The following is a 27,500-nucleotide window of genomic DNA, read 5'->3' as shown; positions in this document are numbered from 1 at the left end:
ATTATACACTATACACTCTCCTATACACTATATACTCTACAACTCTTATACACTATACACTCTCTTATACACTATATACTCTACACTCTCTTATACACTATATATTATACACTATACACTATACACTATATTATACACTATACACTCTCCTATACACTATATACTCTACACTCTCTTATACACTATATATTATACACTATACACTCTCCTATACACTATATACTCTACAATCTCTTATACACTATACACTCTTCTATACACTATATACTCTACACTCTCCTATACACTATACACTATATTATACACTATACACTCTCCTATACACTATATATTATACACTATACACTCTCCTATACACTATATACTCTACAATCTCTTATACACTATACACTCTCTATACACTATATACTCTACACTCTCTTATACACTATATATTATACACTATACACTCTCCTATACACTATATACTCTACACTCTCTTATACACTATATATTATACACTATACACTCTCCTATACACTATATACTCTACACTCTCTTATACACTATATATTATACACTATACACTCTCCTATACACTATATACTCTACAACTCTTATACACTATACACTCTTCTATACACTATATACTCTACACTCTCCTATACACTATACACTATATATTATACACTATACACTCTCCTATACACTATATATTATACACTATACACTCTCCATACACTATATACTCTACACCTCCTATACACTATACACTATATATTATACACTATGCACTCTCCTTTACACTATACATTCTACACTCTCCTATACACTATACACTATATATTATACACTATACACTCTCCTATACACTATATACTCTACACTCTCCTATACACTATACACTATATATTATACACTCTACACTCTCCTATACACTATATACTCTACACTCTCCTATACACTATACACTCTCCTATACACTATACATTCTACACTCTCCCATACACTATACACTATATATTATACACTATACACTCTCCATACACTATACACTATATATTATACACTATACACTCTCCTATACACTATACACTATATATTATACACTATACACGCTCCTATACACTATATATATATATATATATATATATATATATATATATATATATATATATATATATATATATATATATATATATATATTTGTTTACATTTCTGCTACTGTGCACCTTATCCTGTCACGACAAGTTTTACTGGCGGAGCTACTGCTGCTTTTATTTTTATATTTTGTGTATTTTGTATTGTTCTGCACTGTCTTGTGTTGTCTTTTGCACTGTCTTGTGTTGTCTTTTGCACTGTCCTGTGTTGTCTTTTGCACTGTTTGCACCAGTTGCACACATGCACTTTATGTGGTGAGGATCTTAGTTCCTGGCCCTTTGTTCTTCTGTACTGTGACTGTTGTTTTTATGTTGTTTTATGTAGCACCTGGGTTCAGGAGAAACGTTGTCTCATTTCACTGTATACTGCATCAGCTATATATGGTTGAAATGACAATAAAAGCTTCTTGACTTGACTTGATTATACACTATATACTCTACACTCTCTTATACACTATACACTATACACTCTCTATACACTATATACTCTACAATCTCTTATACACTATACACTCTTCTATACACTATATACTCTACACTCTCCTATACACTATACACTATATATTATACACTATACACTCTCCTATACACTATATATATTATACACTATACACTCTCCTATACACTATATACTCTACACTCTCCTATACACTATACACTCTCCCATACACTATACATTCTACACTCTCCTATACACTATACACTATATATTATACACTATGCACTCTCCTTTACACTATACATTCTACACTCTCCTATACACTATACACTATATATTATACACTATACACTCTCCTATACACTATATACTCTACACTCTCCTATACACTATACACTATATATTATACACTCTACACTCTCCTATACACTATATACTCTACACTCTCCTATACACTATACACTCTCCTATACACTATACATTCTACACTCTCCTATACACTATACACTATATATTATACACTATACACTCTCCTATACACTATACACTATATATTATACACTATACACTCTCCTATACACTATACACTATATATTATACACTATACACTATACACTATATATTATACACTATATATTATACACTATATATTATACACTATATATTATACACTATATATTATACACTATATATTATACACTATATATTATACACTATATATTATACACTATATATTTTACACTATACACTCTCCTATACACTATACACTCTCTTATACACTATACACTATATATTTTACACTATACACTATATATTACACACTATATGCTATTTATTATATACTATATATTATGTACTATAGACTATATAATATATATTATACACTATATACTCTACACTCTCTTATACACTATATATTTTACACTATACACTATATATTATACACTATATATTATACACTATATATTTTACACTATACACTCTCCTATACACTATACACTATATATTTTACACTATACACTATATATTACACACTATATGCTATTTATTATATACTATATATTATGTACTATAGACTATATAATATATATTATACACTATATATTTTACACTATACACTCTCTTATACACTATATACTCTACACTCTCCTATACACTATATACTCTACACTCTCCTATACACTATATATTTTACACTATACACTATATACTCTACACTCTCCTGTACATTCTACACTCTCCTGTACATTCTACACTCTCCTATACACTATACACTCTCCTATACACTATACACTCTCCTATACACAATACACTATACATTATATACTATTATACACTATATATTACACACTATATGCTATTTATTATATACTATATATTATGTACTATAGACTATATAATATATATTATACACTATATATTTTACACTATACACTCTCTTATGCACCATACACCTCAGCATCACAATAAAAAGCCAAACTCAATGTTTGTGCCATAAAATAATTAAATAGTAAAGTTGGGAGCGTTAAACCCTGTTAAAGAGCTGAGAAACACCACAGTGGGTTGGAACACATTAGCATTAACACACAATTAGCAGTGTTACACGCCTGAGTGAAAAAAAAACACTCCCAACACACAAAAACACACACACACAAAAACACACACACACACAAACACACACATCTTTTATGCTTTTCACACCGCCCTTGGGGTTACCATGGAAATCAAATCTCTTAGCCCTAATTTTGATTTTTTATTTATTTATTTTTACTAATAGTTCAGTGTGATGCTTTTGTGTTTTTTTCTTTTTTCTTGTAGTGTATCTCTCTCTCTCTCTCTCTCTCTCTCTCTCTCTCTCTCTCTCTCTCTCTCTCCTTGTGTGTCTGAGTGAATACCTCAAGGTTGTTTACCAGTGCTATGGAAAATGAGCAAAACACATCCATTAAGGAAGTTTAGCGAAGGATTATTCATTTAGAACGACCCCGTTCAAAAAAGAGAAGGAGGGAACGAAAATTAGAAAAATTCTTTTTTTTTTTTTTTTTTTTATGAAAAGATTTTTTTATGTGTAAAGAAGAGGGAAAAGAAGCAATGAAATCACAAAACGCTTTTAAAACAAGTGAGAGAACAGAAAAATATCTGATTTCTTATTTCTCATAAAAAATAGAGAAAAAAGGATGGTTAAAAAAACCCAGATAGATAGAGTGAAAAAACAAGATGTATGGAGACAGTTAAAAAAGAGTGATAAAAAGACAGAGGGATGAAGTGAAAGAGACAAATAAACAGAGAAAAAATGGAGCGAGAGAGAGAGAGAGAGAGAGAGAGACAGAGAGAGGATTTGAAAGGTGCTAGAGGAGAGATGAAGTTAAATAAACCTTGACTAAAAAGGAAGAGAGAGAAAGGGGGTTGAGTGAAAACGACTGATAGAGAAAGTGAAAATTAGAGAGTGAGAGGAATAGAGTGAGAGATAGAACAAGTAAAAGATGAAGAGAGAGAGAGGATGGAGTGATGCACACAGGCAGAAAGAAGGAAAGAGAGAGAAGATAGCTAGAGTTAAAGAGCGACCAATGTAAGAGATGTGTAATAAAAGAGGGAGAAAAGAAAGTAAGAGAGATGATGGAGGCAGCAGGAGGAAAGAAAAGACAGATGAAAGGATGAAAGGAGATATAATGGACACACTGGACCACACAGAAAGGAGGGAGAAAACTAAACAGATGTGTTACCAACAGAAGGGAAGAAAGAGAGATGGAGTGCAAAAGAAAAAAAGCATAAAAAGAAGAATAAGAAGGAAGAGAACAGGAGTAGTTTGGAAAATGGACAGAGCAAGAAAGATAATGAGATAAAAAAAAGAGAAAAAAATATTTTAGTTCATGTTTAATGTTTCAGATAAACACAAGAGATAGACAGATGTGTAAAGAAAGAGAGGAGAGACAGAATGATGGATCGATGATGAAGATGAGGAGCATGAGAAGAGAGAAAAAGGAACAAGGAACATAGAAAGAGGGATGTTTATATATAAAATGAGGAGGAGAATCCTGATGGATGGGGGATGAGAAAGAGGCAAAGGACCAGGAGGAAGGGAAAGGAGGGAGTGAAAGGAAAGGAGGAGTGCAGGGCCTGGAAGAAGAGGTACAGTTTCCAATGATCACTTTTGTGACTATGCAACTGGGCTCATATAACTAGCTGCAACATCACAAAAATGACAGTGGCAACCGCTAATTAGCTGGCCAACCGAAAACAGGGGAGAGAAAGAGAGGGTTATAAAATAAAAGAGATAGACAGAGAGGGACAGAGGAAGAATGGAATAGCAAATGAAAAAAGAAGGGGTGGGAAAGAAAGAAAGAAAGAAAGAAAGAAAGAAAGAAAGAAAGAAAGAAAGAAAGAAAGAAAGAAAGAAAGAAAGAAAGAAAGGAGGGATGGAGGAAAGAAAGAAAGAAAGAAAGAAAGAAAGAAAGAAAGAAAGAAAGAAAGAAAGAAAGAAAGAAAGAAGAAAGAAAGAAAGAAAGAGAAAAGAAAGAAAGAAAGAAAGAAAGAAAGAAAGAAAGAAAGAAAGAAAGAAAGAAAGAAAGAAGAAAGAAAGAAAGAAAGAAAGAAAGAAAGAAAGAAAGAAAGAAAGAAAGAAAGAAAGAAAGAAAGAAAGAAAGAAAGAAAGAAAGAAAGAAAGAAAGAAAGAAAGAAAGAAAGAAAGAAAAGAAAGAAAGAAATGATGGATAAAATAATGAAGGAAGAATGAAGGAAGAATGGAAGGAAAAGGATGGATGGAAAAGAAAGAAAGAAAGAAAGAAAGAAAGAAAGAAAGAAAGAAAGAAAGAAAGAAAGAAAGAAAGAAAGAAATGATGGATATAAGAATGAAGGAAGAATGGAAGGAAAAGGTGAATGGAAAAGAAAGAAAGAAAGAAAGAAAGAAAGAAAGAAAGAAAGAAAGAAAGAAAGAAAGAAAGAAAGAAAGAAAGAAAGAAAGGATGGACAGATGAAAGAATGAAGTAAGAATGGAAGGAAAATGATAAATGGAAAAGAAAGAAAGAAAGAAAGAAAGAAAGAAAGAAAGAAAGAAAGAAAGAAAGAAAGAAAGAAAGAAAGAAAGAAAGAAAGAAAGAAACTAAAGCACAGTGTAAGGGTATGTTAAAGAGGAAGTGATGTAGGACTTCCTGTACTGTACAGGTCTTTCACAAGACTCTGAGAGTCATCACTGTACTCATCCACACTCTGGGGTTATTTAAAAGGTTATACATAAAACCAAAACTTTTCCCAGAAAGCTTAAAAAGACCTAAATAAAGAAAAACACAATCAAACATTATTTGTGACCTTCACCTTTAAAATAAACACAGGGAATTGTGACAGCCTGCTGCCATTCCCAATATTTTCCTATTTAAGCTTGAATAGATGGAAGAGAAAGCAAACAGAAGGCTGGCAGGAGATTTGCTGATATGGAATTATTTCGCCACCGGCGGAGTAAACGTGCGGGTGATAAAACCAAAGCGAGTCGGCCCGCTCTGAGCACGTACTCTCTCGCTCTATTAAAGACATTCGCGCCAGAAGAAAAACTAGGACTTTTCTGCCCCATCGGCATTTTCATTATTATTGATTTATCGCTGGACGTTTTTTCCATTTCAATGAAGTGTTTGAATTAAGGATTAAAGGAGTATTGTTTTCTTATGATGTAAAAAATGAGGAGAAATAACAATGTTTGGGTTTTAATGGGCTTTTTATTACAAAAGAAATAGAGTGGATTTTACTAGACTTCAATGAGCCACATTCAATTAGATCTAAAGGCCAGTGAACTGAATTTTTTTTAAAGATATTGACCTGTGTGGCACTGGCACATGAACCTTTGGGCATATACCTTAGATTTCCACCTAACAGTGTTTAAGAGTGGGGGTATTTTTAGGGTCAAGGTATTGTCAGAGTCAGGGTATTGTAATAGTCAGGGTACTGTCAGTATCAGGGTACCGTCACAATCTGTGTACTGTCAGTCAGGGTACTGTCAGAATCAGGGTACTGTTATAATTAGGGTACTGTCAGAATCAGGGACTTGTCAGAAACATGGTACTGTCAGAGTCAGGGTACTGTCAGAATCAGGGTACTATCAGAGTCAGGGTACTGTTAGAATCAGGGTACTGTCAGAGTCAGGGTACTGTCAGAGTCAGGATTCTATCAGAATCAGGGTACTATCAGAATCAGGGACTTGTCAGAATCATGGTACTGTCAGAGTCAGGGTACTGTCAGAATCAGGGTACTGTCAGTGTCAGAGTACTGTTAGAATCAGGCTACTGTTAGAATCAGGGTACTGTCAGAGTCAGGGTACTGTCAGAATCAGGGACTTGTCAGAATCATGGTAGTGTCAGAGTCAGGGTACTATCAGAATCAGGGTACTGTCAGATTCAGGGTACGGACAGAGTCAGGGTTTTGTCAGAATCAGGGAATTGTCAGAATCAGGGTACTGTCAGTCCCCTAACAGTGTTTAAGAGTGGGGGTATTTTTAGGGTCAAGGTATTGTCAGAGTCAGGGTCAGGGTATTGTAATAGTCAGGGTACTGTCAGTATCAGGGTACTATCAGAATCTGTGTACTGTCAGTCATGGTTCTGTCAGAATAAGGATACTGTCAGTCAAGGTACTGTCAGAATCAGGGTACTATCAGAATCAGGCTACTGTCAGAGTCAGAGTACGGACAGAGTCAGGGTTTTGTCAGAATCAGGGAATTGTCAGAATCAGCATACTGTCAAAATCAGCATACTGTCAGTCAGGGTATTTTGAATATCAGGGTATTGTCAGAATCAGGGAGTTGTGAGAATCAGTGGACTGTCAGAATCAGGGTATTGCTTATAAAGGTATTATTAGAGTTAGGGTATTATCAGTCGGAGTACTTTCAGAGTCAGGGTACTGTCAGCGTCAGAGTATTGTCTAGGTTTTGAAATGCTAGTATGCCATATTGTGGAGTATTCAACTTTAAACTCTAGATCGAGAGAAAGAAGCTTTTACTTATCACCTATAAACTACAGAGCAGTAAAATCCTTTCTTTACATTTCCCACCTTGTTAGAAAGCAGGGGTCAGAGTGCAAGGGTCAGCCATGATACAGCACTCCTGAAGCAGAAAAGAATAAAGACCTTGCTCAAGGGCCCAACATTGGCAGCTTGGCAGTGCTGGGAGTTGAACCCCCAACCTTTCCATTTATAATCCTGCATTTTAACCATTGAGCTATCACCTATATTATGTTAGGGAAGTATTTTGGAAAGAAAAAGTCCTCACTTGTAAAAAGAGACATTGAGAACACGTGACAAGACCTGGCTGAGAACTGGGAAACCAAATTCTAAGCGCCATACTTTTGCATGGCAGGGTTTCTTCCTGCTTCCACTAGGTCACCTTTCTCTGTTACCCAAAAACCAGTTGTTCCTCTCATGGTTTGGAAAGATGTGTTTACACACCTACGGAAGTCCAGCAAGGTCCGAGCTGACTCTGGAACATTCTGATCCATCCAGGACAGGAAGTGGAACTGCGTTACGGTACGTGATTCATTGGTCTGGATGTTCTTCAAGTAGAAACTGCGCACCAGGAAATCCTCACACCAGATGTGCTCTGACACCAGGTTTACCTGGAGGTACAAGAAAATGATTGCAAATGATCCTCTACAATAAAAGTATTTGGATTGTGGATTTTTGAAGAGCATTGTGTTGTTGGAGATTGGATGAAGAATTTGTGAGTCATATGTTTAAACATAAGTTTAAACTACAATACTGCAATTACACAATGCTACATAATTCCACTTTCTGCCCCTGTTTCATAAGAAAGGTTTTGTAGTGTAAGTATTATCAGCTCTATAAATGTCTATACTATTCCCTGGTCCAAGGGAAGGATATTTATTTTGCCTCAGGAAGATCATCGATGTGACTTCAAGCCTGTTCCTACACCTACACTACCTTGCCAAGTTTAGCGCTAAGCCTCATCTAAGCTCCCTAGATTCATGGAATCAATGTCTACAGATAGATCAGACTATCAAAGCAAGCATGTAAGATTAGATTTGGAACTAAGTTTTGCTTCAGGCTTGTCAATTTTGGCAAACCCCCTTTCACTACTGCAAAACCCAACCCTGGCATTGGAGCACTTCAGCCGGTCCAGGAACAAAGTTACACCAACTATAATGTACTGGACTTAAATCAAATTAAATAGACGAACAATACCTCATAGATATGGTACAGGTCTGAGCCTTCATCTGGCCAGTACTGGTGACATTGTTTGATTCCGTTTTCGGATAATGGTGTTAGCATGACTATCACCACACAGCCGCTTTCCCACACCATCTACATCAGCAGGAGGAACGAAAATGAGCTTTGAAATGTTTCAGACAGAAATACACTGACCAGATAATAAACACAGACAATTGATCGTCATCATAAAAGAACAGCAATGAACCAAAAGAAATTAGAACCTGGACTTCAAGATTTAAAGGCCAAACATAACGTAGAAGGCATCGCACTGACTGACTCTATATAACAAGACGAGAATGGAAGAATAGAAAAGTGGTGTTCAAGTCAAACCAGGACTTTTGAGTTTAGAAAATAATTTCAACCAGTAGAAACTGCATTTGTATTTCTACATACTCCCCTGCTACATTTATACACGTTTTGCAGCATTTAACTGATGCTTGGAAAGATTCATCATATATAGATTTGTCAGGGCACCTAAACCATCCTAGAACAGCCTGCTTCACTTTGTCATCAGAGACCCTCCATGACTGGGATCGTCACTGACGGCCATCTTTGAAACGTTTACACGATTCAAATATCTTACTGCGGCTGAGAGTCTCATTACTGTACTGTGGTTGTAGATTTCTGTAGATATACATAGGTTTTACACCTACGATTGCAAAGAACTTTAGCACCACACATTCATCTATAATCTCACTAACACTGTTGTCCTCCATCTTGATTAACAATCTCTGAAATGGCCCATATGCACTGCCTATCACTGCCTATAACTGGGAATCTGTGACAGGAATGGAAAAAAGATCTCTGTAAAATCAAAGAGAGCATGTGAAATTTTTGCAAAAACACATCCACAACACAATTTGCAGGTTTGAGGGAATTGTGGATTGACAGTTAAGGCTGGGTTACTGATCAGAGGGTTAGGGGTTCAAGCCCCAACAATGCCAAGCTGCCACTGGTGCACCCCTGAGCAAGACCCTTAATCTTCTCTGCTACAAATGGTTAAGGTATACGACTGTGGATTCAAAGGTCTTGAGTTCATATTCCAGCCACACCAAGCCCTTAACCTCAAAGGTGCTCAATTATATGAATAAGATAAATGTAAGTTGCTGTGGATAATGCTGTAAATGTAAATGATACTTTTCTGTTTCTTTTGCCCCAGGGCATAAACACTTACTAAAGACACCCAACCCACACTAGCTACATTTTTTTTAAATATACCGTTGTGCCACAAAGAAAATACACCCACAAATTATAGACTAGAGGTCTCCAACCTTCTGTACACCAACCAGTTTTGTTTTGGAAACATATCACAAAGCTCCTGACCAGCGTTTTTTTTCTTTACTCCGCCACTAAAGAAACCTTTAAGGAATGTTTGTTTGATGTTTATGTTAATAACTATCTGAATGTGGAATTTATGTTTCCTAAAATGTTGTTGTATGTAAATTAAAATTGTGTGTCTTAAAGAACAAAACGCAATAAATAAGAGTGTCACATCTATAGACATTTTCCCAGAAACCAGCCTGGTGCTTGGGGACCTCTGCCGCAGACATACTGTGTAATTAAACGATAAATATCCCAGTGAAGTTCATTATTTCAGTTCCAGGGTGTACAAAAAATGTGGGGATGCTCAAGGGACAAATACTTGAATGCAAGATTCTGTTATGTGGGGAGGTGGAAAGATTATATGAGGAGGTGCTAGCTCTATAGTTAAAGCTCTGGGTTACAGATCGGAAGGTCAGGTTTCAAGCTGTGGTATCACCAAGATTCCACTCTTGGGCCCATGAGCAAGGCCCTTAAACCTATGTGTTCTAACCCCAGCTTCCTTGCAATGTCTATGTGACAAATACATTTACGTCATAAAGGTAAATACTAGATACCGCGATTCAAGCCAAGCATGTAGTAGAGAAGTGTTGCTCAAAAACCCAGCATTGTCTTCATGGCAGTTGTTCTAATTCACCTCACAACCTGCTACAGAGGACCTTACCTAGGAATCAATCTTGAAAAACCCTCCTCTGTTTTCTATTTCACAGTAAAACATTCCAGTGTTAAAGCTTGGGATTCAGTCATCACTCGGATGCATGCAATAATTCAGAAGCAACTTAAATGTAGCATATGTTTCACTTAATGGAGTGTGCCCTCATGGCCGAGACAGCTATTATTAGCCCAACCGTTTCGTAGTTGTAATTGAAGTTTAAGTTCATCCCGCCGCCCTGCTTTTCAATCGCTTGACTTGCCGTAGTCCCTCCCACTCTCTCTCTCTCTTCTTGTCTGTCTGAGCTGCTGTTTTTCGCTCCATTTCCCCTAATCACACTTTTCCGTGTCCTTCACAGATATAATGGCCCACTGCGGCCGTTAGGAAAATAAGGGGAAAACACTGACTTTTACGAGGGGCAATAAAACCACAACGGCCCTGACCGTAAACTAATCACACTCACGTTCAGAATGCCCCTCGAGAGCCATTAAAGTGAAATATGCTGTAAGTCTACGCCACAGTTGCTAGCGCAAACCATGACGTTACATACATGACGTTTGTCTTTTTTACAAGACACCTGAGATCCACAGCAAAAATAAATATATCATTTAAATTGTAGTTCTATTTAGCTGTTAATTAACAGTGCCTTCATTTTTGGCATTCTTTTAGGAAATAATTTATTTATGTATTTTATCCCAGAGCACATTATTTGCTAATACTTACTTACTAACCACTTTACATACCTCTAACCCCTAACACTAACCTTAACACTCTAACATAACACAAATCTCTAAACTTAAACATCCTAATGCTAACTCTACCTCAATATTATATCCTTAACCCCTACTGAATCCCCAACCCCATACTGAATCCCCAACCACCAAACCAAACTCCTTACTGAATCCCAAACCCAATCTCCTTACTGCATCCTTAACCCCCAACCCAAATTGTTTACTGTATCCTTAACCCCAACCCAAACTTCTTACTGAATCCCCAACCCCTAAACCAAACTCCTGACTGTATCCCAACCCCAACCCAAACTCCTTACTAAATCCCCAACCACCAAACCAAACTCCTTAATGTATTCTAACCCCAACCAAACTCCTTCCTCAATCCCCAACCCCCAAACCAAACTCCTTACTGTATCCTCAACCACAAACGAAACTCCTTATTGTATCCCAACCCCCTCAACCCAAACTCTTTACTGAATCCTCAACCCCCAATCCAAACTCCTTGCTGTTACATTAACTTCTAACCCAGACTCCTCACCATAACATTAACCCTACAGTATCTCCTTAAGATATCCCAGACTGCCCACCCCACCCCTAATTTACTGCCATACCCCTAACCCGAACCCAGCAATGCAGATCACAGGTAGATTGTTGTAACTCTGTTGAGAAGATGCAATTTGTTTTCTTTTTTAATCTGAATAGTCAAGTTCAGGTTTTGGGATTCTCTGGCAGTCCAGGGATCTCTCTCTTCTGCTCTCTCTCTCTCTCTCTCTCTCTCTCTCTCTCTACCTTTCTCTCCCAATCTCAGAAGCTAAAACTCATCCCACTTTTTATTTTGTCACCGTTCCATTTCAGCGCTCTCATTAAATGGCTGGTTAAGAATCGTAAAAATGATTTCTGATGTGGTTCTTCTGCTTCATTACCTCATTAAGCCACTAAGTCATGATGTTTTGTTCGTCATTACAGAGTAATGGCTCTGCAAACCAGAGCCCATCTGATGAGCTAACACGCTAATATAAACGTTCCGAAGCAGGTGATCAAATATTGTCAGTGACTAACGTCTTTGTGCAAGGTTAAGCAAAGGTCGAAGCAAAAGCAGCAAACAATTGCACCGCTGGAGCAGAACAAATCTTGCCGTTCGCATCATCAGAGCAGGTGACCTTCCAGATAATGAAGGTAGACTGTATTTTTTATTTTACTAATCTTATTTAAAATGACAGATGATGACATAAAAACGGCAAGATAATTGACAGAGATCTACACATTTATATTCATCATTAATCCAAATGGAACGGTTTTAATGAATGTTTTCGGAGTCTGCACACCTCCACACCTCCCTCCGATTCAGCCGAACCGAATGAATTCAATTAAGATCGTTATTTTTTTTTCCTCACAGTAATTGGCATAAATGATAAACACGAGCAACTGCGAACCACGATTCGATGCCATCCCATTAGTCGCAGATCGGTTGCTAGGGAAGGGTCGGGTGACATCTAACACATTAGCGTAATCAATTTGCACAAACAAGAAAATCAGTCCGAGGTGCACCTTTAAAAAAAGTCAGCGAGATATTCTGCATGCCATCATCTGGCCTTAAGCTTAAACAAACATGCAAATAACACAATGAATTTGTGTCCTGGAAGTCTTCTTTTTTCATCCTGTCAACCACATTCTGTGATTCGCGCTGGAGCTCGGCAAAGATGTCAAAATGGCAACCTTTGAGCTGCATCTTCATTACCATGAAGAGAGCGAAGTCTGTAAAAGCCAAATCTGGAAAGTAGGGTGAGTGTGGAAGTGAGATCATGTGGTTCGCCCATCATGCACGTGTTGGCGAATGTTTTTGACATTTTTCGGGGTGAGCTGAAGACCTTCCTAGTTTCTCGGCATCTTCAAGGGATGTTCATCCGCTCTTGAAGCGCGCATGCCACTCAAAACACCTCGAATGACTCGAATGTCAAATGAATGTCATGTGAAACTTCTCTGTGGCAGATTTGCCCAGTTTCACACAGAATTTCAGGTTTGTTCTTTGTTCTAATCTGCTGTCCAGGATGAAATTGCAGACGTGGTAATGCACATGGGTCAGAATTGCACCAGTTACACCATTAGTGTCAAAACTTTCAGATACCACCTGGTACTGTACATCATTCACCTAAACACTGATCTGACTGTCTTAGAGAGACTTCGGTACTTTGCAGGTAAACCTGTTTTGAGATTTTACAGGGACTGAAATCAGTTTCTCAAAATGTTGGACACCTGGCCGTAAGATAAATATCTGCTTCTTGAATTCCACATTAAGTCCCCATTAATGTCCACTCTTCTGAAAAGGTGTTACACCAGATTTTGTGGAGATTTGTGCTCAGTCAGCAACATGACTGTTAGTAAAGTCATTTACATTAAGTGAAGTTCAGACACCCGAAAGCAATAAACAAACAGGATTCAATTTAATTCATTTTGGATGTTAGACTCACTCTAAAGTTTTGCAAATGCAAAAATCCTGTCTGCTAACAAACTAGCATTGGTGATCACAAATTTTAATAAATATAACTTTAAGACTCTTTTAGATGCAATTCCAGGCTTATTCATGTAAACTAGCAAAGCATAATCAAGTGAAGATTAGCACTAGAACTGTCTAAGAAATTAAGTCAGGATAGCGGGCATTTGCTAGCTGGTTAACAAAATCGATGAAAAAGCATCATTGTAATGACAGTAGCTTCAAAAACCACAAAATCGTGAGTTTATGTCTCACCTGCCAGAAATCGGGCACTGTAGACGAGAGAGGGCTCTGAGCAGAGATGTAGGCTGGGTTACGAGGGTCATGGTCCATCTGTAGAAACAGAAGGAGAGATTAGCAGCAGTTAACGGAGTAAGAAAGGGAAGGTATTACAATAATGTAGACATCTGGCATTCTGGTTATATCATGCACCTCATTTATTTATTTATTCATTCATTTATTTATTTATTTTGAATTCATGCTTTCCAATTATTAGTGAATTGTTTACAGTAACAGCTGGAGGAAGCTTAAAATCAAAGGGAGCGTGAACTTTTTCAATGCCATTTACACATATACTTCCTTCACTGGAGCTGACAGGAAATGTAGGGGAGATTTCCTTAACAGAAACAGAAGCCATGCCTTTTTCACTAAGACTAACACCCACAAAGGCCACACCTCCTTCACTGTGTCTGATGCACATGGCGTTCACGCCTCCTTTAGTGTGACTGACACACACAGAAGTCATGCCTCCTTTAGAGGGACTGATATACAAGGTGGCCACACCTCCTTCACTGAGACTGACACAAACAGAGACTATGCTTCCTTCACTGAGACTTACATACCGAGAAAGGCCATGCCTCCTTCACTGGGACTGACACACAGACAGAGGCCACACCTCCTTCACTGGGACTGACACACAGACAGAGGCCACACCTCCTTTACTGAGACTGACACACAGACAGAGGCCACGCTTCCTTCATTGAGATTGACACACAGACAAAGGCCATACCTCCTTCACTGAGACTGATACACGGACAGAGACCACACCTCCTTCACTGAGACTGACACACGGACAGAGACCATACCTCCTTCACTGAGACTGACACACGGACAGAGGCCACACCTCCTTCACTAAGACTGACACAAGGACAGAGACCACACCTCCTTCACTGAGACTGACACACGGACAGAGACCACACCTCCTTCACTGGGACTGACACACAGACAGAGGCCACACCTCCTTCACTGAGACTGACACACGGACAGAGACCACACCTCCTTCACTGAGACTGACACACGGACAGAGGCCACACCTCCTTCACTAAGACTGACACACGGACAGAGACCACACCTCCTTCACTAAAACTGACACACAGACAGAGGCCACGCCTCCTTCACTGAGACTGACACACAGGAAGAAACCATGCCTGCATTACTTGGACTGAAACACACAAACAGAGGCCACACCTCCTTCACCAAGCCTGGAAGGCCCTAAAACACTGCCTCTTGAAGGCACCATGGCAATGTTGAATAAATCTAAATGAAGTCCATCCTCAGAAATTTGCAAACCTGGTAATAAAAACAATCCGCTTTAGTCCATCAACGTTATTAAAGGAAATTGTGTATACGGAGGTGGAACAAAAGAACAAGCAAAGCCGAAGATTACAAAGAAATGAAACAGGCTATCGTCTGTGTGTTTTTTTAATGCGCCTGATTAAAGCTGGTTCGGTGAAGAAAGCCCAGCAGCGCTGCAATCAAAATATTTACTGACACGAGGCTCAGCATCGAGGAAATGAAACTTGCCTGTTTACGCCTGTATGTTGGACGGAAAAAATAAAAACGAAATAAATAACTAGCATGCCATCTATCACGCACTGGCCTTGAATAGCAACGGATAAATTAGCAGCCAAAAAAAACCTTTCAAGCGGCAGTCCTCCGATTCTCATGAAATCAAAGGGTTGGATGGTGTCTCAGGGACTTGCAAGAAAAAAAATTAAACAGCTGCCGCTCAAGCAATTGCTCCAAATCAATACATTTTAGCTGAATAGCTAACATGGGTTCTGATTAGCGCTTGCTAATATTCATCTTGTTTAGCGTTCTCAGCTATTGTGTGCATGTCGCTATCAAAGGCTCCCTGAGAACCTTTTGAGAGCCTGGCAGAAAAGCGTTCGCCCAATAATCCACATTATACCCGAGCATTACAAAGGGAACTTGGTTAATGAGAGGTCGATCGTCAGCGGATTGGAACGCCACCATTCTGAGTGGACACAATAGGAAAGCCCGCTAAGTGGAGCTCAGGTATGCTTCCTTGTTAGAGGATCAAGCTGGGACACTATTGTCCCCAGGCAGTGTAAGAGCACGTAATCCAACACAAGCAGGCTTTACTCCCTAAGAAAAACGTCAAGCTAAATTTCAAGGAATTCTAATGAGCTTGGTGTTGCAAGAGAAGCTTCCGGAGCTTTCCCTGACTCATAATCTAGATTCAGAATAGTGAATGACACTCGAAATCAAAAAACGGCAGCATTATATAACAGAGGCAACTACTGAATGCAAAAATACACTATATGGAAGATTTGTGGCACATCAGTTGACCTTAAGATTTTTTAACATCCCATTCCACATCGAGTCCCCATTTGCTTTTATATTAATCTCCACTCTTCTGGGAAGATGTTCCACCAGATTTTGTGGGGATTTCATTTAACATTCAGGCACAAGGGTATTAACCATTTCAGGTACTGATGAGGGTGAGGAGGCCTGGGGAGCAGTCAGCGTCCCAATTAATTCCAGAGGTGTTTAAAAGGGGTTGGAGGTCCACAATGCTCCACCCCAAAACCATACAAATCATTCACAACCTTCCATAAAAAAGGATAAACACTTTCCATAAATATTGCAAAATTGCCTGAATTCAAGTATTTAGTAAAATATAAACAGGTAAATAATTTGAATAGGCAGCGGCAGGGCAGGGGGTGCTCACTGGTGCCCTCCAAGTTATTCACGTCCTACGGGCCTATGCAGAAAAATGATGCTGACTCCAACCCATGTAGACCATATCTTCTGGCTTTGTGCACTCGGTTCAAGGGCAAAATTTCACGTTAGCACACCCAAACACCCAACTTTGTGCTTTTTTGGAAGAACCACTGGAAAAGTCAAGTGTTTCAATACTTTTGTCCATATTGTGTCTGCCTGTATGAATTCATAATTACCGTTGTCCTTTGTGGATTGGGAAGCGTCCCTGATCAGTTTATACTTCAAACCGAGGGCATTTTTTTTAGCCCATCATAATTATTATTGTAACAAATAAAACTAAGCAAGCAGGATGAAATATCTCACATTCTATACACGAGTGACGAGTATCTTGTGGCTTCAATAAGATGTGCACACAATCTGAAAAAATGAAGGAAGTGTGAAATCATTCGTAAATATCGCTTCGTCCTTATCATAAACGCTAACCCGCCTAAATACCGCTACGCTAATTGCGGCTCGGCCTCTGTGTTCAATGAACAAGAAAAAAAAATTTAAATTAAAAATCAGACACAAAGCTCCATTGTTAGTATGAGCGACACACATGGCCATTAGCTCTGCTCCAAATGGATATAATTGCCTAGAACAACCTTTATAGTCAGCAAGAGCCATTATACGCCAGACAGCTAATACCAGACTTTTGACTGCCCTTGTCTCACTTCCCATAAAGGGAGATATTAAAGCGGATATATCATCTCAAACTCAAAAAGATGATCGTGCTCATAAAATCTAATTACTCCGAGCTGGGAAGTGGATCAGTGAAGTGCCAGCTCGACAGTAACTGTGGCGCTAGGCACTCCAGGCCACGCCAAGAGACTTCACGAGGAAAACAGACAGAAACAGAGACGCAAATAAGGCTTCGGCTTCTGTCTGTCTGTCAAATCTGACAAGCGGCAAAATGATACACTGAGGAAAATATGAATTATTGCCAAGAAACTGCCACCCTTTTGTTTTTGCCAAGTTTGGAGAAAAACTTTGATTTCTTATTAAAGTAGATAAAACCCTCTGTGATCTCACAGCGAGCACTTTTCATAGGTTTTGCACTCAGTCTCGAGGGTAAAGCAAACTTTTCAAAAACTTATCCTGAAGGAGCAAACAGGGTTTTTAGGGTTTCATTTCAACTTGCAGAAGTGCACCAGACCAGTTTAATTTTTGAAAAATATCGCAGAGCGTCAGTAAGTAGTTTTGGTCTTTTTTTTTTTACCTCCTCTTCCACAGCCTAGTAATGGGGTCGAGACCCAGTAATCAAGACCCAGTAATTGGGGACTCTGAGTAAGAAATACTGTGGAATCAAATGGTGAAAATCCCGATGAAGTTCATTCTTTCAGTTCCGGGGTGTACAATGTGGGGAAGCTCAGGGGCAAATACTTGAATGCAAGATTCTGTTATGTGGGGAGGTGGTAGCTCAATGGTTTAGGCTCTGGGTTACTGCCTGGAATGTTGGGAGTTCAAGACCCAATTGAGGATGGGTTCCCCTTGTTAGTCCAAAATGTTTCTTCTTTATATCATCTAAGGGATTTTTCCTTGCCACAGTCACCCTGGCTGCTCATCTGGGATAAATTCACATAATTCACCTATATATAATTTTTTGTTTTGTGAGGGGGTTGTTCAAGTCAAACTGGGACTTTCCAGTTAATAAAATGAAAGAACAAATTTCAAGGAGTGGAAACTGCTTTGATTTTTGACATACTCTCCTACTGGACTTCCTGAATTGTGCAATTTCTCCACAGGTTATGCATCGTTTATCCAGGATCAGGAGTTCGACGCTATAAATATTCACAAGAATGACTGCTGTGAGCTGGGAACCACCACTGATCATCATTGATGAACGTAAGGCCACCTCTGAAACATTCGCAAAAGTAAAATGTCTCACTGCAGCTTAGAGTCACATCATGGTACTGCTCTTGAAGTCTTCTGTAGATATCTGAGGTTTTATGCTTTCATTTATAAGAAACTTCAGCACCGCAAGCTGTTCCATGCACATGATAACAATGTTGCCTGCCATCCTGATTAACTTTCTCTGGACTGGCCTGCGACGCTAGCATCTATTTTTTATACCCGTACAATTAAAAGTTCCAGTTTGATTTGAATTCAATTGTATGGAAAACTATTTAACACAAGGTGTTCGACCTGGTGTGCAATAAATCCAGAATGTATTTTGGGAGCAACACTGGGGGGCAAGTCTACCCATCACAGTACATCTTAAACACTACGTCTACCACTTCCTATTTTCAGGGAGAAACCAAAGAACTCAGTGGGAAACCAAGTGAATACAGGACACAACTTTCCACATTTAAAAAAGCAGAACCTGTTTTACCAATAGACCAGTTGATAGAAATAGTTGTGATTGAAAAAATTCAGGACTTTACATTCAGGTTCATTATGAGAAGAACATCCTGAAGGTTGGTCATTTGTGTTCATTAATCAAACTGTTCAGTTTACATTTTCAGCCCTTTAGGAAAGGATACCAAGTCCATGAGAAAATATTAAACACAGATTTGTGTGAGCTGGATTGGTCAGACCGGTCGAAGGAGTGCGAATAAGGAATAACTCTGACTGGATGAGGAAAATCTGGCAACCAAAGAGGACGAATACAAGGAAAATTCCCCCATGCACTGTGGATATTGATTTATAACTTATGGATATTGATTTTATCTTAAGTTTTTAATCTTGCGAACCAGTTTTGACTTATTCATTAATAGAGACTCTAAGCACTTTTGTATGTCGCTCTGGATACGGGCATCTGCTGAATGCCGTAAATGTAAAACGTGAATGTAAATGACTACGATTTCTTTTCGAACAATGCCTGCTTTTTCTAATAGGACTCCGCCCCCTTTTGTCATTACCATGACAACAGCAGCAAGAGATCCCTTTTATGAAACTGCCAGCTCCTGTGGACTGATGAGACAAAGCGTGTGTGTTCATGTGTGACAGAGAGGTTGTGTGTGTGTGTGTGTGTGTGTGTGTGTGTGTGTCTACTTGTGAGTGTGTGTGTGTAAGTAAAAAGGCTAAAACCTTCACCCCTGAGCAGCCACTTAACTGAAGCCGGGACAGTTGGAAAAGGGAAAAGATGTCACAGATGACTCATTTCGAGGTTGTTCTGCTGCGACGCTGCTAACGAGGCAGCAGGCTGCGGCGTTTGACAGATGTAATTATGGCGGTTTTCATGATAGGTTCCTGCCGGGATGTAATTAGGAGGCCCCCCGAGCTCTGACAGAAAGAGAAAACCCCTAACTTTCTTCTGTTTTCGCTCCAAGGGGGTCTGAGGAGATAGAAAGTGCAGGAGGCCAGATTGACTCGAGCATTAACCCTTTGTCCTGTGCTTTGTTCTCTGTTGAGCACGGGCCCGAGAAGGTCTGGAGTTTTTATAAAGCTGTAATGTTTAACACACTTACAACATAAAATCTCATTACAGGACTGGATTTAGATACATCTTCATATCCAAACACCTGCTACACACAGGCCACGCCTACTTTACTAAACCTGACCTACAAAAGGCCACACCTCCTTTACTAAAACTGACACACAGGCCACACCCCCTTAACTGAAACTGACATGCACAGGCTACACCTTCTTCATCAAGACTAACACACAAAGAGGCCATGCCTCCTTCACTAATACTGACACACAGGCCACGCCTCCTTCACTGAGACTCACACACAGGTCACGCCTCCTTTACTGAGACTAAAACACAAAGAGGCCATGCCTCCATCACTAAAACTAAATCACAAAAGCCACGCCTTCCAGGTCTCATCAAACTCCTAGAGGCCACACCTTTTTCACTGACCAATCAGAATTCAGGAATCAACTGTGTAACGATGGTATGGTCTCAAAGCGACTCAGTGAAAAAAGGGAAGGAAGTGAAGATCAGCACTAACGATGAGACTGGCGTTGATGTAGTCCGAGCGGCTCTGGTTGTTCTCAGCCTTCAGAGTCACCCTGGAGTGATCATCTGCCAGAGAAGAACCCAACCAGTTAGTCTTATAACAGTAATAATCATTTATAATATGTTTATAACACAATAATTACACAAAAATACACATCATTCTACACAAACATGCATCTTAATGGCTGCTAATAAAAGTTTAATAAATCAGAAGATTCAGTCAGTGTAGAGGCTGCAGTGGGGCTGGTTGTGTTCTGTGTAATGTATCTTTGTATATATATGTGTGTGTGTGTGTGTGTGTGTGTGTGTGTGTGTGTGTGTGTGTGTGTATATAGCAGGGAGTGTGTGTCACTCACACGCGAGGACGCTGTTCGGCCGGTTCTTCTTGGCGTTGTTTTTATCCTGAGCTGCAGAGCAAGCGGCCGGCTCGGCCTGATATCCACACAGAGCTTCCCACTCCTTCTCCAGACGATCCTGATTCTGCAGGTGGTCCTCCATATATGCCTGCAGAAAAGAACACCACGAGGAAGAGGAAGAGAAAAGGAAAAACAAGAGAAAGAGAAAAGAAAGGAGCAGGAAAAGAAAGAGGAAAAAAGAAAAAAAGAAACAGGAAGAGGAATAGAACAAGGAGGAGAAACAGGAAGAGAATGAGAGAATAAAAAAGAAGAAAAAGGAAGAAAAAGAGACATCATAGTTTTTCTCAGTTTATTGTTGCATTTATGTCATACTGCAAAGAAACTTTTCTGCTATAACCCCTATTTACTCTTCCTGTTCCTCTTTTTCATTCTTTTCCCTGTTCCTCTTTTTCATTCTTTTCCCTGTTCCTCTTTTTCATTCTTCTTCCTGTTCCTCTTTTTCATTCTTTTCCCTGTTCCTCTTTTTCATTCTTCTTCCTGTTCCTCTTTTTTATAGTTCTATCTGTTCCTCTTCCTGGTGTTATTTCTCGTTTTGTTTCCACTCTTCTTTTCATTTCTCTTGCTTTTTCTTTTTCCCTTCCAGTTACTCATTCTCTTCCTGTTTATCTTTTTCTTGCCTTTTCTCATTCTCTTTCTCTTCCCATCTCATTCGTTCGCTTTTTGTTATTTATTTTTCTCCTCCTGTCACTTTTTCCTCATTCTCTTTTTTAACATTTTTCTCTTCCTCTGTCTGTCCCCCTTCCTGGTTTTCTTTTTCTTTCTTTTTTTTTTTTTTTTGAGAAAACCAGTCAACACTCAGGCCAATCAGAAAGCAGAATCTGAGGATGAGGATCTTGTGTGTGTGAGACAGATAAGGACTATTGTGACTGAAGTACTGCTTTCAGCCCTGTGGGCATGTTAACACACACACACACACACACACACACACACACACACACACACACACACACACACACACACACAATAAACTCATAAACACAGGCACTATGATGTATAATCTTCTACCAGGTCACCGAAACCCAACGTAAGACGCAGGGACTTCATTCTCTAAACCATTTCAATGCCCTGTCTCCATCTCCTTTTCTCTCTCTCTCCATCGTTCTTCCCCTCCGTCCCTCCCTCTGCTCTGTTCTTTTGTCTCTGTAGGATTCAGCTACCCAGGAAAGAAGGCTTAAGCTCAGACAATCTTATCGCCATGTGTGAGAGCGGAGAAAAGCGGTGATTGAAGCTCGGCTCTTTCAGCGCTCTTAATTGCATGTGTGATTGCCAAGGACCAACCCACCCCTCTTTCTCTTTCTCTCTTTTTACTCTCTCTCTCTCTCTCTCTCCTTCCTCTTTCCTTCCATCATTCTCGCTCTTTCTCTCCCTGCTCTTTTGTCTTGCATATTTGGGATTAGTCTCCGAGATTGACGAGCCGAGCTGCTTTGAGCTCACGTCTGTCTGGATGGATGAAGGTGTTATTGTAGAACGACAGAAAGGAAAAACAGGAACGGGAAGAGGTGGAGCTCAGAGGTAATCTGGATCACAGCTGCCTGGAGAATTTCTTTTCTTTTATTAATCGCTTTATTGTGCAGCACCGGGGACGGACAGATTGTGTGTACAGAAATGGACTTTAATAAATAATTATGGGTTTCAAACACATTCGACGGAACACAAGTGGTGGAAACATTGCAGGTCCAGGAAGCAGCAAATATGGAGAAAGGTCTTGTGAAGGATGACACGTCCTTCTATAATACAGCGTTCCCATCTTTTTTTTTGCAGCACCAGAGATGGACAGATGATCACAGCATTATCCAATCATGACTTACATTTTACAACTAATTCTTGGGGTCTTCTGCCTTTCTAAGGGGCCACAAATTGGCAGCTTGATGTGGCTGAGATTTGAACTCCTGACCTTCGAATCCATAATCGAATGCATTAACAACTAAGCTACCAACAATGCAAATGGTGGAAAAATTGTAAGGCCCCAAATTTGGCAGAAAGCTCCAGCGCTTTCCATTAATTGGGAGACTATGAGCATGAAGGTGACGTTGGGGTGTATTGTTACACAAAAATCCAGCTAACTTTCTCCTCATATGTCTACAAATTAAGGAGAATGAAGAATCCACACAAACTCCCATAATACAGCCAAATGATTAGGGGGCCAAGCACTTGAACACAACGAAACACAAGTGGTAGAAACATTGCAAAGACAGGAAGCAGCAAATTTGGCAGAAAGTTCCAGTTCGTTCCCTTACTTAAGAGAACCAGAGGAGCCAAGTCAGCCTGATGGTGTCACTATTGTGCATTACTACATTTGTGCAATACAACAAATTTAATCAATAATTACAGGTCCAAGCACTTTATATAAACGCAAGTGGTGAAAACATTACATGGCCAGTACTCAGTCCATTATCCAGGAGTATGAGGAGATCCCCATCAACATGATGATGGCACTAAAGTGTATCATGACATTTGGGCAAAAAAATCAGTGAGCTTTACCCTCATATATCTACCCATTAGAAAAGGGTGAAGAATAACATGTTCCCATTATACAGCCAATCACATTATTTTCAACATGGATGGACAGATGCCCACTACAGAAACATTGCATGACCAGGAAGCACAAGCAGACCTTGCCAGCATGATGATGGCACCATGGTGCATTATTACATTTGGTCAAAAGTTCTTGTGACCTGTGGTAAAGAATTCTGCTTTCGACCCAGTTGTGTAGAGTATGAATTAGCACTAACAAGAACATCTAGAGGTTGGTTTTAAAGTAAATGAAATGATGCCAAATTCTATTTTCCACACGTTTGTATTATTTTATGAGATTCATGAAAATGAGCACTAACTCCACCCCTCATTGTGATATACTGCCAATGACTTCTTTAAACCTTTGAACCATGAGAGATGAAACAGCGCTGGTGAAGTTGTTTGAACGTTCTCTGTGCGCCTGGAGATCCGTGTTCTCCGTCTGCTCTGTCCAAAGCTTTGGTCATATCTTATGAGCGTATGTTCCACGAGACAGGGGACTTAATCGAGGCCATTACGGTCCATGTAGTATTCATTATTTAGTGGGTGAGAAATGACTTTGATTAACAAGGCTGAGAGGAGCTTTAATGAGATTAATGCAGGATGATGAAAAAAATTGAGCTTTGCTTCAACAAGGAACAAAAGGGTCATCAGTGTGGATCGGCTTGGACTTGAAAAAATGTTGTATAAAAGCCATGGACGGTTAGGAACAATTGAAAATATAGCAATGATGTGGGTTTCAGCTATAATCCCTCACATATCAGGTGCAGGTCTACAATCTTGTCCCTGATGAGAGGTTTAAATGGAAGAGGTTGAGTTTGTGTCTGGTGTCTTTTATACACATAATGAGTTCATATTCGAAGTTCTTTCTTGAAGGTACAGGACTAATTTTGGGTCTGTGGGAGCCAGAATTCTTGCTGGTTAGTATGAGATTGAATATTTAGTTCACTTGAACAAAAAACAATGAATTTATAACCTTTCTTTAATATTTTTTTTTACTGGACTTTCTTTCTTTATATTGTCTCTCTCTGTTAAAATGAACCTACCATAAAAATTCTAGACTGTTCATTTCTTTGTAAGGGGGTCAATTTACCAAAATCAGCAGGGGATCAAATAATTATTACCCCCACTGTGTGTGTTTATATATAAAATATTGAGGATGAATTATGCAAATATAAAAAAAACAATGAATGTACTTCAATGGGAAAAAATTGGCTTCTACATTTAATATTAGGGTAGCATGCAGCTGTTCTCGCTCCACGCCTCCCATCAGCGCAGCAGATTTCATCATCCGTTTAAAAGTTGATGCGGTGTAAAAATGCCAGATCTTTGATGTCTGAAGACTTTTCTAACTTTCGGACGGAAAATGTGCAACTCAGGAATTTAGTTTTGATGTTAATTGCTCTTCCCGTGTCAGTCATCATTTCTCCAGCCCCGGAGTGAGTCTTCATTGCATCAGAACAAAACAAATCAACCATCATAGCGCGCGAGAGCCTCGTCTCCTTGATCGCTCACGTCCTCCTCCTGTAACAACGGCACTCAAAGTGCTCTCATCCATGTGAGTACACATTAACTTCACCACCTCCACTCCTGAAGCCTCACAAATTACCCATCATTCAACCGCTCCTGACAGCACATGTTTAAAATAAATGTCCGAAACACGGTGTGTTTACGAGGGTAAGTGGATCGTTTTTGTATGTAATCAAATGTCTGATGAATTTAATATGTGACGCTTTTTCAATATCTTTCTTTCTTGACCCTTTAGTGATTTGAGAAACAGTTACTCAGAAACGAGAAAAAGGGTTTGGGTTAAGCTTAAATTAGTAAATGTACTTTTTTGTACCATCAATTAGTCACTATATGGAGCTTAGCAAAGAACAAAGCAAACACACTATACATTAAGTCTGGGTTTCTATGATCACATGATGATTAGATATACTGATTCAAAATTCACCTGAACAGGATTTATGACTAATTAGTTACTCTGATTGGTCACTCGGATTCATCACTCCAATTTGTCACTCAAATTCTTCAACCTGAGAAGATGGGAAAAAAGAAGTGATGAACTATTCATGAGGCTATTATTAGTAGTAAATGATCCTGGAATGTTCAGTGTTCAGGTGATTAATGATAGACTGTGTGGACAAGTGTGTGGAAGAGTGTGTGGACGAGTTTGTGGAGTTGAATTCAGCTCCACAATCCTGTCACTTTAAATTTTTTATTGTTGCCATTAGTTGTTTTTTTTAGGCTGAATATAACAAAAGTAAATAAATTAACAGCACTGGATTTGGCAGATTATCCACTGCTTTCTTTCTCAAAAAAAATATAAATAATAATTTTATATATATATATATATATATATATATATATATATATATATATATATATATATATATATATATATATATATATATATATATGATTTAGGGTTAATAATGATAATGTTGTTTTTTTTTTTTTTTTTATTAATTAATTAAATCTATAATAGATCTTTTGGTTTTACCTCACCAAACCCGGGAGTTTTACAGAAGCCACACTCCCATACTGCAGTCTCTCATGTCCAGCTCTCTCTCTCCTATCTAACCATATTAGCAAATAAAATTTATGATTTAATCAGACGCAGAGATGATTCAACACTTTAATCACCAGCATTTATTTTTCTCCTCCGGACTCGTCCTCTATTAGCTGTTTGGTGATAAATACAGTAGCAGAAGCGATAGAAGCAGGAGTGGAGCCTTGTTACTGATTGATCAGCTCATATATCGAGACGATGGCTTACACACCCGAGTGTACACACACACACACACACACACACACACACACACACACAAACACCACAAAGATGAATGATGATGTTTGGATATCGAGAGATTGTTTACTCTCTGGATATTTATAGTAGTACATTGTCTGATCTGGTACATGACTGCTGTCCATGGTGCTGGAATCTTCCTGCTCCAAAGAGTGTAGCAGGAAGATTCCAGCACCATGACTGCTGTCCATGGTGCTGGAATCTTCCTGCTACACTCTTTGGACAAAAGTTTTGGGACACCTGACTTTTCCAGCCATATGCGGTTCTTCTTCAAAAAAACAGTAGAAGATCTGCTTTACATTATATGGAGTGGAAGATCTCCTGCTATAGAGCACCAACATTATTGGGAAGAATGTGAACATTGACAGCACCCCAGTCGTCCTCGCCTCACTTACACCAGTACCTGACTTTACTTAGTAATTAAATGAGCACAAATCCCAATGAAATCTTGTGAAACATCTTCCCAAAAAAAGTGAAGGATATTATTAAATGTGGAATAAATCTGGTTTGACTCAGATGTCTGGATATTCAGTGGAGGTTTGTTGCACCACCTCAGTGCCAGAACCATAAGAAATAGTGAGATCAGTAAAGCAGTGGTTAAAAAGGGGCAAAATATTATTTATCCATGTAAAAACAAGCATCTTACCACTCCCACCATACTCTATAATAGGCAAACCTCAAGAAATGGAAACCACACTGCAAAGCTTTCAGAGCCACACACTAACTCTTGCTCCTTTAATAGGGTGCCATTACTTCACTTCTAATGAAACAGCTCTTTTTATTTGTATCCATTTAATTAAAAGTAAAGCAGCCTGGAGCAGAATGAGTTTGAACTGAAGCATTTGCGTTTGTGTGTTTTGTGTGTGTGTGTGTGTGTGTGTG

At 39.0% G+C, this 27,500-nt stretch overlaps 1 protein-coding gene across 1 annotated transcript in view; it reads right to left on the bottom strand.

Annotated features, from left to right (window-relative positions):
* Positions 1-27,500, bottom strand: part of ptprn2 (protein tyrosine phosphatase receptor type N2) — a 185,054-nt gene that overhangs the window by 2,322 nt on the left and 155,232 nt on the right. Inside the window, 5 exon segments of the mRNA XM_046851477.1 lie at positions 7,999-8,165; positions 8,752-8,871; positions 14,228-14,305; positions 20,872-20,945; positions 21,236-21,383. Coding sequence (XP_046707433.1) covers positions 7,999-8,165; positions 8,752-8,871; positions 14,228-14,305; positions 20,872-20,945; positions 21,236-21,383 — 587 coding nt within the window.

The sequence above is a fragment of the Silurus meridionalis genome, chromosome 6 (genome assembly GCF_014805685.1).
Source record: "Silurus meridionalis isolate SWU-2019-XX chromosome 6, ASM1480568v1, whole genome shotgun sequence".
Classification (NCBI taxonomy): Eukaryota; Metazoa; Chordata; class Actinopteri; order Siluriformes; family Siluridae; genus Silurus; species Silurus meridionalis.
This window is presented reverse-complemented; position numbering and strand designations above follow the sequence as displayed.